This window comes from Medicago truncatula, chromosome 6 (assembly GCF_003473485.1).
Source record: "Medicago truncatula cultivar Jemalong A17 chromosome 6, MtrunA17r5.0-ANR, whole genome shotgun sequence".
NCBI classification, from domain to species: Eukaryota; Viridiplantae; Streptophyta; class Magnoliopsida; order Fabales; family Fabaceae; genus Medicago; species Medicago truncatula.
This window is the reverse complement of record NC_053047.1, coordinates 39,360,717-39,373,817: the sequence shown is the minus strand read 5'-3', so window position 1 is coordinate 39,373,817 and position 13,101 is coordinate 39,360,717. Positions and strand designations below refer to the sequence as shown.

Sequence of the window (13,101 nt, the reverse complement as noted above, 5' to 3'; positions counted from 1 at the left end):
TAAGTAATAGTGATAACAATATTGTTATGAAATGTGCAAAATGAATAAACTCTCATTTCTCATAGATGGAAAAGCAAGTACAAGGAGTATTTATAGAGATACAAAGCTCCTAATTTCATGCTAATCACTGTTATTCACTAAGCTATGTGTGATTAATTGCGAGTCAAGTTATCTCACTAAGTGTGTTGTTATTCTTTCCTTCATTCTCTAATAGTCCCCCACAAGTTGGGACATGGTATATATCAAGCATTCCAATCTTGGATAAAAGTACCTGAAATGGTTGAGGAAGAAATGGCTTAGTGAAGAAGTCTTCTAGTTGATCTTTGGATGAAACAGGTAGAAGTTTCACGATCCCTACTTGCATCTTTTCTCTGACCAGATGACAATCAATCTCAAGGTGTTTGGTTCTTTTAGAAAATACAGGGTTTGCAACTATATGTAAGGCACTTTGATTGTCACAGTAAAGCACAAGAGGTTTGATAAGTGAAACATGCAGATCTTTAAGCATATACAAAAGCCATTGGAGTTCACAAGTAGCAGCACCCAATGCTTTATTCTCAACTTCTAATGAGGATCTAGAAACAGTTAATTGTTTCTTAGTTCTCCAAGAAATGAGTGATTTCCCATGAAAGAAGCATTGGCCCGATATAGATCTTTTGGAATCCAGGCACCCTGCCCAATCAGCATCTGAGAAGCCTGAAATGCTTAGAGAATAGTCTAGTAAAGAAGAGACCGACCAGGACACATCTTCAAGGGTCTTAGTATCCTAGTGGCTATAGTGAAGTGCTTCTCAGTAGGAGAAGAAAGGAATTAACTGCGTTGCTGAGTGGCAAATGTGATATCTGGCCTAGTATTGGTGAGATAAATCAACCTACCAATCAATCTTTTGTATGAAGGGACATCATTGTAAGGTGCACTAGAATCCTAGTGAAGCTTACATGATGGTTCAAAGGGTGTAGAGAATGGTTTAGAAGCTAAGTGACCTGAATTAGTGAGAAGATCAATACAGTACTTTCTCTAACATAATGAGATTCCTTGGGAAGAATGTGCAACTTCTAAACCAATAAAATATTTCAACTGACCCAAATCCTTAATCTTGAAGGATGAATGCAGTATGGTCTTGATGTGTTGAAATTCATGTAATGAGTTGCCAGTAATGATCACATCATCAACATATACTAAAAGCACTGTGAAAGAAGTGTATGTGTGTTTGATAAACACTGAATGATCTGATGTGGATTGTGTATATTGGTGATGAAGGAGGGAAGTGAGCTTCTCATACCACTTTCTGCTAGCTTGCTTAAGACCATAAAGAGATTTCATGAGTTTGCAGACTTGATTGGGTTTTGTAGTGTTGACACCTTGAGGCACAATCATGTACACATCTTCTTGTATATCACCATGAAAAAATGCATTATTCACATCTAGCTGATGAATATGCCAATTATTTATGGAGGTTAAGACAATGACAGTTCTCACTATAGTGAGCTCAGCAACTGGTGAATAAGTATCAAAGTAGTCCAGTCCCTCAATTTGATTGTAACCCTTAGCAACCAATCTTGCTTTATACCTCTCTATGTTGTCATCTGCGTTTGATCTTATATATCCACCTGCACCATGTAGGTTTGATGTTAGGTGGTAAATCCACCAGTTTCCAAGTGCCAATACTTTCAAGAGCTGTAAGCTCAGCTTGCATTGCTTGCTGCCAACAAATGTGTTTGCTTGCTTCATCATAGGTTGTGAGGTAAGGATTGCCCCCACTTATAAACACATTGTCAGGCCATCACATATCTGATGTGGGACTCTTAACACATCCCCTCACGACTAGTACTATTGGGCTTGGTCCGTGGACATAAATGGTGGGGGGCACGATAGCAGAAACCTGATAGCAGGTGGCCCAATGGATCTTGGAGAGGCTCTGATATCATGTTATGAATTGTGCAAAATGAATAAACTCTCATTTCTCATAGATGGAAAAGCAAGTACAAGGAGTATTTATAGAGATACAAGGCTCCTAATTACATGTTGATCACTGTTATTCAATAAGCTATGTGTGTTTACTTGCGAGTGAAGTAATCTCACTAAGTGTGTTATTATTCTTTCCTTCATTCTCTAATAAATATTGTACTTTATATTCCTAGAAAATTTATTTCTGATGACTTAGAGTAATGTACTGTAGGTGCCCTAGCTGGTTCATTATGACTGATCTCATTTGCTTTAACAAACTTAATTCCGCACTAATTTATAAAGTAAAGCAAATAATATCAAACCTCTCCCATGCTGCATAGCTGCGATTGTCACAATAGATTTACTTTCAATTTAAAAAAAAAAAATGGATAAATTAAGAAGTTATATAAATAATTTCACTAAGAAATAAACAATTCATACAGCCCCATAATCTAACACATTCATTGAAGGCACCTTGTATGTTATAAACATTATCATAGTGTTTGTTTCTGACGATGTGGGGATTTTTTAGTGCTCCTTTTCTCTCTTTTTAAGCTTTAGAAGAAGAAAAGAATAATTCAGCAGCATCAAATAATCATATTGTAAGCAAGCATATATATCCAATGCCTATTAGAAGTTAAACCATAATTTATGTCAATTGTAGAATTCAATTTCTAGATAATCTTAACTTCTCATGTCAGTTGTTTTCCTTATTTTCAAATAGAATGATCTATATGTCTATATTCAACACCAAATTCAAAACCAATTTGTAATCAAAGATTTTTTTTTTTTTTTAAATGGATCATTTGTAGTCACTTTTATATATCAAGGTTTATTCTTTTCAAATAGTACACATTTTTATTTTGGTACGGTGTTTTATTTTGGTGCTCCCCAAATTTGTTTATATTAAAATTGATCTCTAAATTTTAAAATTAAATATTCTACATTATTATAAGGACAGTTTCAAAATGACTAAATTTTTCAAGGAGTAAAACAAAAAACAAAAAGTGTATCCATGCTCATACACACATATCTTGGACTTAGTTATTATTCAATAATAACTCAAAGTGTGGGAACTTCGAATGTGTGAATTATTAAGGAATATAGCAAACGTGTGTACGTTTGCTATGAAATGTGTTGGCTGATTGGTTTCAAACCAACGACAACCAATATGCTGAATGTGTAAAAGCGTGAGATTACTAAATGTATTCTATCAAAATCCATAAGAATGACTTAAAATTAAACGTCTAAATTGCTCTTTTCAAACTATGCAAATTTAATAAGAATCAAATGATACAATTCTTAACAATATTCCCTTTATCTAAACAAACTTAGTCATCATTATTCTTTGCTCTAAGATCATCAAAACTGATGACAACCTGAAAAATCTGCATCAACGAACTTTAGTCTTTCTTGTCTGGCTTTGAACTCGAAATGCAGCGCTGATTTTCCTCCAGCAGCGAATGGAAATGATCGAGGGGATGACAATCCAAGAGAAATTTGCTCCAATGTAATATGCATAGTAGTAAAATGAATTTGTAGAAAAATTATCGCCTTCCAAAATCGCTGTTATATAATATGTTGCAGTTCCATATAGCTGACCCAATGAAACGGCAAATTGAAGGATGTAGCTGTATGATTTCCCAGTAGCTATTGCATATCTGTCATACATTAAGAAAATACAAACAGTGAGATTAAAAATGAAAAATCAAAGATAAAACATAAATTCGCTGGTAATATTATGAAGCACGGACACTCCTCGGATTAGGTGTGTCCCGGTGTCGGACACATGTCGCCGACACTTGTAATTACACTGCATTATGTGATTTTTTCAAATTATTAGCTGTGACGGCGTGTCAGTGTTCGTGTCATGTCCGTGTCCGTATCCGTGCTTCATAATTAACAAATGTATGAAGCAAATTCGTTGTAAAAGCTTGAAAATAAACAACACAGACATCACAACAAACTATAAATCATAACAAACTAGTTAGAAAAATAAATAATAAGATTAAAATGAAAACTGAAACAAGATTAAAAATATCGCCAGTTTCTGCATCATATCATTGGGATATGTTTGGTTTGCAGTTTCAAAAGTATGCTCGGATCCGAAACTATAGTGTTTAACTTACACGGCCAGAAGACTGGCTGGGCCCTCCAAAACTGCTGTTAGTCCTTCAACAGCTACTACCGCAGCATCCCTTGCTGCATACCTTGAATCTCCTTTGCTATATTCCTTCCCTATAATAATATTAGGGGAAAAACTCGTAAACTATCTGTTTTGATAAACAACTTAATTAAACGCTTATAGTAGAAGGGCTTATGTATAAACTATTTCTATGATAAAAGTTTAAATGAATCAAACTGTTTTCAAAAGTTACCATGGTAGCTTATAGAAATAAGCTAAAAACAGATTAAGGACATGTCATTAATGGTTTTCATAAGCTCTCCCAATCAGTCTCACAAATGCTTATGGCAGTCGATATGCTCAGATAAACCAATCCAAACACGCCCTATAACTGTAAACTCCACGAAAGGAACTTCAAATTCTAACAATGTTGTATCTGTGTTCAATGTCAAATAACAAATAAAAATAACTTACAAACTTCAGCAAGGTAGAAGCCAGTATTATCCTTGAAAAACTCTGGTGCAAAAACGAAGTAGCCCTCAAGAATGAGGTGTGTGAGGCCAGTGAATGCCCACCAGAATATTAGCAGCCTATCAACTTTTGTTTTCTTGAGGCGTCCTGCAAAAATTCAGTCATGTAATCAAAATCAGAAAATCTAAATTCAATTCAGGATGGCCGAAATTCAAATAGTAATGATAGCGGAAAGCCAAAACAAAAAGCCTAATCCTAGAAAGAGACAATGTACATCAAATTCATATAGCTTTCGAAGTGCACAAGCTACTACAAGTGTGGATTATAGCATTGAGTCTGGTCTTGTTCTAACCAACAATATTCATTTGAAATTAAACATGTATTGTCAACAAGAAGAATGCATAATGTTATGGTATTTTTTTTAAATGGCAAATGTTAATGATTAGTTGTTAGATTAGTTTTTCTCCTTTATCTGGGTTTCAACCCAGGACCTCCAACTCCTTATCCCTTAGCTCAAACCAGTCGAGCTACCTCCTTTCCAATATAACACTACGGTTACTAGGCAGGACATTGAATAAGTCCAAAAATTGTAGTAATCTCGCTTGGATTGTAAATCATCATGCCATAGTGTTGATTAACATATCACATATAGAACAAAGTTAAACATAAAACCACTATTAATTTCAGCCACGATTTATATTTCCAACCAACACAAAACAATGAAAGAACACATTTCAAAACATTACAATTCATTGCATACACTAATCATCTATTCATCTGTTTCTCCCCTCAAAAAATGTAAAACAGGAGGATCTGTTTCTCCACACTCTATAAAATTATGTGGATATTGAAAATTATGTGCATATAAAAGTGAACTATTTTGACCAGGGTTTCAAGAGATTTCCATGAACAATTTGAACTGCAGCATCCAGGTTTTTAATGTCTATGAGACTACAACATCCGGATTCCCTGCAGATGGGGATTTCCCGCATTCACACATTCGGGACATTGGTGCCAGTTCGATCAAGATCAGACAGGTTAAGTTCAAACTCAGTTTTTCGAATTATAAAATTAAAATTAAAATCTTCATTTTTTGGAGATCCTAACAGAAAAGTCACCGATGTTACCAATGCGTGAATGCGGGATTCCCTAACAGAAGGGAATCCGAATTCGTAACACAATGGAGGCTGCATAAACCACATGTAATCACAATTTTGTCAATTATCAACCATCACAACCGCAACCACAATGTAAAACCTAGATTTCTACATTAACAAAGCTAAAAAAATTGAAACTGACCCACATAGGTCTTATAATGAAAAAACGGATCTTTATATGATAAATGAACAAATTAAGCTAATGGGTCAACTATTCAATAACAAAAAACCAATCCAATTGAACTTTTTTTTCTTCCTTCTTATTGAAATATCTCAAACCAAGTTGAATTTTGGACCCACATAGCTTTTATAATGAAAAAATGGAGCTTTATGGGATAAATGAACAAATTAAGCTAATGGGTCAGTGATTCAACAACAAAAACCAATCCAATTGAACTTTTTTTTACTTCCATGTTATTGAAAAATGTCAAATTAAGTTGAATTTTAGTGTATTTACCTGAGAAGAACCATGTGAGTGCAAAGAGGATGACAAAGAAGGAACCATAGCCAGAGAGAATGTTGGATTGAGAGAGGAAACAAGGAACATAGCCAGGAAGATGTAGGTCTTTTGGAACATAGGGATGAGGATGAACAGAATCTTGTGACGTTTGAGATCCCTCCATGTTTTTTTTTCGATCTGAACGATGATGTTGTTTGTTTGACTCTTCTTGAGTTGGACTATATAAGAGTGTTGGATCTTAATCACTTGAGTGTTTTTCTTTTTGAGGAAATAATTGAAGTGTTTTGATTGGTGGATTTATGAGACTTTTTGGGAAAAAAGGTGGGTTGGCAGATCAGATCATGATGTGATGCTATTTGTTTTGCTTGGTGTATTTATGCTAGTTGTCCCAACATAGGAGTGTTATTGTAGAGTTAAAATTCTCTTCATCTATGATCGGCTTCATTTCTTCAATTTGAAAGATAAAAATACAAAAGTGTTTAAAAGGAGTATAAAATAATTAATGATAATGGGACATACTTACTTATTGGTAAGAATCATTATTTATTTATTATCTTCATGAGCTTAGCTCAGTTGGTAGGGATATCGCATATGGGGTCGGGGTTCAAATCTAGGACACCCCACTTCTTCACATTAATATGTGTGAGCTCTAGCCACTAGGCTATTTGACAAAAAAAACCTTTTTTTTTTGTTTGTCTCTCTTTAAATTGTAGTATGATCCATTTATTTTGTGAAATGAAAAGAGTTTTACTTGTTATGAATACTCTCTTTCTAACTATATTTTAATACTCATTCTCTCATTGAATGAAATTCATATGAGTATCAAAGATAGAGAATAAATTCATATAAAATGATGAGACTCACATAAGTTTTACCCAATAGAAGAATGAGTGTTGAAGAGAGTATCAAGAAGAGAGTATTCTTATTATTTCTCTTGTCCTATAATAGTACTCACTCCATCTCACTCTCATTTTAATCGAGCAAATAATCATGGGTCATGCTAACCAGTGCCTCGGACACTGGTTAAACAATTAAAAATGGAAACAAAAGACAAACTTAGCATTAAAAGGATATTTTTTCAAGTTTCAAAAAGTAAAATACACAATTTTCAAATAAATATTTCCTTTTATAATTTATTAACCAGTGTCCCGCAGACACTAGTTAGCATTCTTCAATAATCATTTTTGTTTTCCAATGTGTAACGAGTAGTTAAAATTAAAAAAATTCTTACCGGTGCCCTTGAACAATAGTTAAGGAAACAAATCAAATTGGTTGAAGATAAGTGTTAAATCAACTTGGTTCAATTTTCATTTTTTATTTTTTAATTCAAATCAAACATAAATAGTTTTTAAACTATGAAAAATCTGTCAATTTTTTCTGAGTTTTTAAGATGATGTGGAGTAAATTGATAAATTTTATATAATGCAAATACTAAATTAAAAAGAAAGTAATAATTGAAAGACTAAATTGATAGTTTATTTCAAATATTGACGAAGAAGAACTCAAAAAAAGATTAAGAAATGAGATAGAGGAATGATGCATGAGAGAAATACTTATTTGGTCATAAACTTAAATAAAATGGATTTGGGCTTACACGCGTAAGGGGAAGGAAAAAAAATTAAAGAAAGATAATTTGAATAATTAATATTTTTAAATAATTAAATAATATATCTTCTCAACTCATTGAAATCGTCTTCGAGCTGGTTCAGAGTCTCTCCTTTTAAGAGACAAACTAGCTATTTAATTTTTATTTTTTTTTGCTTTGTTACTTTGTAACACCATCCAAAAAAATAATAATAATATGTGTTTTGACTTTGAGGTGTGTTTCCAAATTGTTCATGTTAACTTGTGTCCAATGGGCACAAGTTAAAGTTCTAAAAAAGGAATTAAAACATAAGTTTTGTATTGAAAAAATAAGTTTTTAAATTTTCAAGACATTGTATGCATAATTTCTAAAATTAAGTTTTTACATTTGGCTTCTAAACTTCTGCCTTAAAGGCATAAGTTAGGATTTTTCATTGTTTTGTTTAGACTTGTGACTAAACAATTGTTTTGTATAGACTTATGACTAAACTATAGTGAGATATAAATTTAAGCAATTCCTCTGAATTATAAATTTAAGCAATTACCATTGGAGTAGCATCCAATGGATAATACAGACAATTGTTAGCGCAAGACCATACATCATACTATCATATAAAGTATAAAACACCCCCAAAAACCTTATACCAATTGTCAATCAACCAAGCAATCATCATGTCACCTCTATCATTAGCTATTCCAGCAATACTCTTTCTAATATTCATTTTGATTTTATCATCTTATCTATTTTTTCATCCAAATCAACATCAACATCATCAAAAAAATCCACCTGGTCCAAAACCTTTCCCAATTATTGGCAACCTCCACATCCTAGGAAAACTACCACATCGTACCCTTCAATCCCTTTCAAAAATACATGGACCAATCATGTCCTTAAAACTAGGAAAAATTCCAACCATCATAGTTTCCTCCCCAGAATCAGCTGAAAAATTTCTCAAAACCCACGACGCTATTTTCTCTAGTAGACCAAAACTTCAAGCGTCCGAACACATGTTTTACGGTGGAAAGGGATTGGGTTTAGCTCCATATGGTTCCTATTGGCGGAACATGAAAAAACTTTGTACTTTGCACCTTTTGAGTGGTTCGAAAGTTGAGATGTTTGCATCTATGAGAAGTGAGGAACTAGGGATGCTTATAAAGTCGGTTGATAAAGCAGCGGTTTTAGGTGAAGTCGTGAATCTTAGTGAGATAGTTGGTGAGGTTATAGCGAATATTACTTATAAGATGGTTTTGGGATGCAATAAGGATAGTGATTTGGATTTAAAGGGAGTAATTCGAGAGTGTATGAACTTGGCTGGAAGTTTTAATTTGGCAGATTTTTTGCCTTGGCTAAGCATATTTGATATTCAGGTATGTATCAATATCTGAGATATTAACTTCTAGTTGTATACTATACATGTGATAATTAACTTTGCATTTTCCCAACATTTGAGTACTATTTTCATGTTTGATCATGCTACTAGATTTATTCAATAACTAATGTATCTTATCTATATTATTGATCAGATAAATTGATTATTCAATAAACATAAGAACTTATAATAAGGATTGGATAGAGTATACATTTGATTAAATTTTGAAATTTAGGATCAAATAATGTGGAGTATAGGACCTATAAAAATAAAATAAAAAATGTTGACTTGAAGATCAATTAAATTGTTTTTGAAAATTGGGATTACATAGTTTTTAAAATAGAAGGATTGAAGACTACGGCAAGTGTTCCAATTGATAGGAGCACAACAAGTAATTTTTTAATTTATTTGGATCTACAATAATTAGGATTCTTGTCTACTCTCTTGCAAGTCTATTAGGGTGTTGCCCCAACTTAGTTTTTTTGGTTGACTTTTTTTTTTTTGGTGGTGAAAAAAAAAAAGTCCTAATTTTTGGTTGACTAATTAGATACACGAGAATTACCACAAATAATTTATAATAGGATCAATTTTTTTTTTTTTTTTTGTGGTGAATAGGATCAATTTCTATATTTTTTTTTACGAAAGGATCAATTTCTATTGACAAGCTCAAATTTATTAACTTCATATAATAAAATAAGTGTTGAAAACATGAGTAATGATAGATAGACATCCTTAGGTGGCAATACACCCCTTGACACCCACATAAAAATCTGACATGTGTTCATGTGGACCTCACACAAACACACTTTCTCTTTCATCTTCTCTTCTCTCTTCCTAGTGCATGGGGTGTAGAAGGATGTATGAGAATAAATGGTGTCTATGTAACATTTTCCTTTATATTATAGACGAGATATATCATTTATTGAATGAACTTTAAAAAATAAAATCTTATATTTAAGACTCGAGGGAGTATATGATATAAACTTTCAATCCAATTATTAAATTTTAAAAATATGTATAAATTAAAGCGTTATTGGCCGTTGCAAAATTGACATAATGTTTTTTTTTTAAGGGACATTGGTGTAATGTTATGTTGGTGCAATTTTGATGTCTCTATATATTCATGCATCAAATGAAAAATTGGAGATTCAATCACCAATTATTGATAACTTTAGTAATTTCTTTAACAAAATTAGAAATCGTCCGACTAATTATATTTTTATTTTATTCTTTATAGTATAAAATATATATGTGATTGTTAGAGAAAATTTGAGTTCAATTTCTTGATGAACAATTTTTTGTCCGACTATACTTACTTTATAGCCGAACTCGCTGATATCTGGCCTTCTTCCTTTGAGAATAGGAGGATTAAAAATAAAAAAAAAAGTAAGCGGAAGTTATGGAGTGTAATAATAAATCTATTTAAAAAAAAAATCTTTTTCTTTTTTTGTCTAGTAGCCTAAATGCTAAAACTCATACAATTAATTGTGGAGAAGTGGGGTGTCCGGGGTTCGAACCCCAACCCCTGCATAAATTATATAATGTCACAGGACTAAATCTATTTTTTTACTAACACACTTATACTAGTTGAAATTAAAAATTGATATTGATAAAATTAAATGGAAGAGAAGGTCGGCTGCCACATCATCAATAGTAACATGTTAACTCTAGCTAGAAATAAGACAAACAAAAATATATGAAATTGATAGCACTCTTTTAAAACTTGTAAGTCATATTTTAAAAAGTCAGTCATATAAATTTAGTTTAAGTTTCAAGAAGCCTAGTTTGTCTTAAATAAGATTTTGCATTAGACTTTTGTGAAGGAAGGAATAGACACCTTCTATATTCATTAGATTGGACTTGAAATGGTCAAAATCAATGACTTTTCGATCTAGAAATGAACATCGGAGAAATAATCATTTTGATTTTTGAATATGTAACAATTAGTTACAATAGTCTATGATTGTAACAAAATTCTAAAATAGTCTCTGATTGTACACGTTGTTGATCAAAATATTTTCTCGCATTAAAGTATTTCTTTAGTATTATAATATTAATTCCTCGATATATTCACTTCCTTTCATATGAATCCATATAAATACTTACTTATTATTATACTAGTCCTTATAAAAAAATAGTTATTGTCAACATTGAAGGATTATTTTAACGTCAAAAACTATTTTAACTAAAAGAATGCACAATCAAATACTATTTTGGATTTCAACACATTCAGAAACCAAAATGATTATTATCTCGGTAAACATCGTTCTTTTTTAAGATTTGCATATATTGCTTTGGTGGAAGGTATATTGACTCTTTTATTTTAGGCTTAATTGCACTTTTGGACCCCTATCTTTCCAAAAGTTGCGGTTATGGACACCTAACTAATTTAAATACAAAACAGCCCCCTATGTTTTCATTCTTTGGCAGTTTTGGACCCCCAAGGTAAAAAAAAAAAAATTGACACGTGGCACCTCACTTAGGGTGCCACGTCAGCGTTGACCGAGTCAACAATGTACTGGAGGTCCAAAACTGCCAAATAATCAAAACATAGAGGGCTGTTTTGTATTTAAATTAGTTGGGGGTCCATAACCGCAACTTTTAAAAAGATAGGGGTCCAAAAATGCAATTAAACCTTTATTTTATGACAACTTATCTTTGAATTGTTATATATGCTACTGGATCATTCATTCCAACCAGGGACTAACAAGTCGAATGAAGAAAACAAGCAAGGCATTTGACCAAATTGTGGAGAAAATAATCAAAGATCATGAGCAAGACATGAAAAAGGACCCTCACCATAAGGACTTTATCGACATATTATTATCATTAATGCATAAATCCATGGATCCCCATGATGAAGAACAAAAACAAGTCATTGATATAACTAATATCAAAGCTATTATATTGGACATGATTGGTGGAGCATTAGACTCAGCTTCAACAACAATTGAATGGGCCATGTCTGAACTCTTAAGGCATCCAAATGTGATGAAGAAACTTCAAAATGAGCTAGAAAATGTGGTAGGTTTGAATAATAAGGTAAAAGAAACTGATTTTGAAAATTTACCTTATCTTAATATGGTAATAAAGGAGACATTAAGATTATATCCAGCTGGACCATTGTTAGCACCTCGTGAGTGTTTAGAAGATGCTACAATTGATGGTTACTACATAAAGAAAAATTCTAGGGTTATAATAAATGCTTGGGCTATAGGAAGAGATCCTAAAATTTGGACGAATAATTGTGACATATTTTATCCAGAAAGATTTATCAATAGTAATATAGATCTTCGAGGACATGATTTTCAACTTATACCATTTGGGTCGGGTCGTAGAGGGTGCCCTGGAATTCAACTAGGGCTAAATACTGTTAGGCTTGTTGTTGCCCAATTGGTACATTGCTTTGATTGGGAACTTCCCTTTGGTATGTCTCCTAATGATTTGGATATGAGTGAAAAATTTGGACTCTCAATGCCAAGATTTAACCACTTGCTAGCTGTGCCAACAACTCGTAGACAAAAGTTTGATATATAGTTAAATATATGTATATCAAATTGAAATGAATATGTTTATATATAACTGAAATAAAGGTCTTTGTGTAGGAAAATTGTGTAAATATGACCCAATAAAAGTGTGCAGCTATTGAGATACAATTGATGATTGTTATGTTGAACCAACAAAATGGATAAGGACTATGTATAAGAGATCAAGTATATTGTTTTAGTTTTATTTATTTTTGTTGTGTATTTTGAATTATTGTAATTTCTTTAATTTATGAAATTTAATTTTCTACAAAGGATAACCATATTCACAAAAAAAAAAGTGAACAAAATTTGATTTTTACTTCATGAATATGAACATGAAGAAATAACTAATTAGGATTAAAGTAGGTTTTACCTTTATATATAGAGTTAACTATATAATGGTAAAATGAGGTTGGACAATGCATTATTATATGCAGGGGTCGGGGTTCGAACCCTGGAT

At 32.3% G+C, this 13,101-nt stretch overlaps 2 protein-coding genes across 2 annotated transcripts; one reads left to right on the top strand and one right to left on the bottom strand.

Moving 5' to 3' along the window:
* Window positions 1–3,176: 3,176 nt before the first annotated feature.
* LOC25496873 (probable 3-beta-hydroxysteroid-Delta(8),Delta(7)-isomerase) lies at window positions 3,177–6,501 on the bottom strand. The gene is made up of 4 exons (XM_013597582.3): window positions 6,158–6,501; window positions 4,547–4,690; window positions 4,077–4,185; window positions 3,177–3,608 (listed from the first exon to the last, which is right to left on the bottom strand). Exons 1-4 carry the CDS (start codon window positions 6,321–6,323, stop codon window positions 3,341–3,343), a joined length of 687 nt encoding a protein of 228 aa, XP_013453036.1. The 5' UTR covers window positions 6,324–6,501; the 3' UTR covers window positions 3,177–3,340.
* Window positions 6,502–8,298: 1,797 nt separating this feature from the next.
* Window positions 8,299–12,863, top strand: LOC25496871 (cytochrome P450 CYP736A12). The gene is made up of 2 exons (XM_013597580.3): window positions 8,299–9,112; window positions 11,815–12,863. Exons 1-2 carry the CDS (start codon window positions 8,417–8,419, stop codon window positions 12,649–12,651), a joined length of 1,533 nt encoding a protein of 510 aa, XP_013453034.2. The 5' UTR covers window positions 8,299–8,416; the 3' UTR covers window positions 12,652–12,863.
* The last annotated feature ends 238 nt before the right edge of the window (window positions 12,864–13,101 follow it).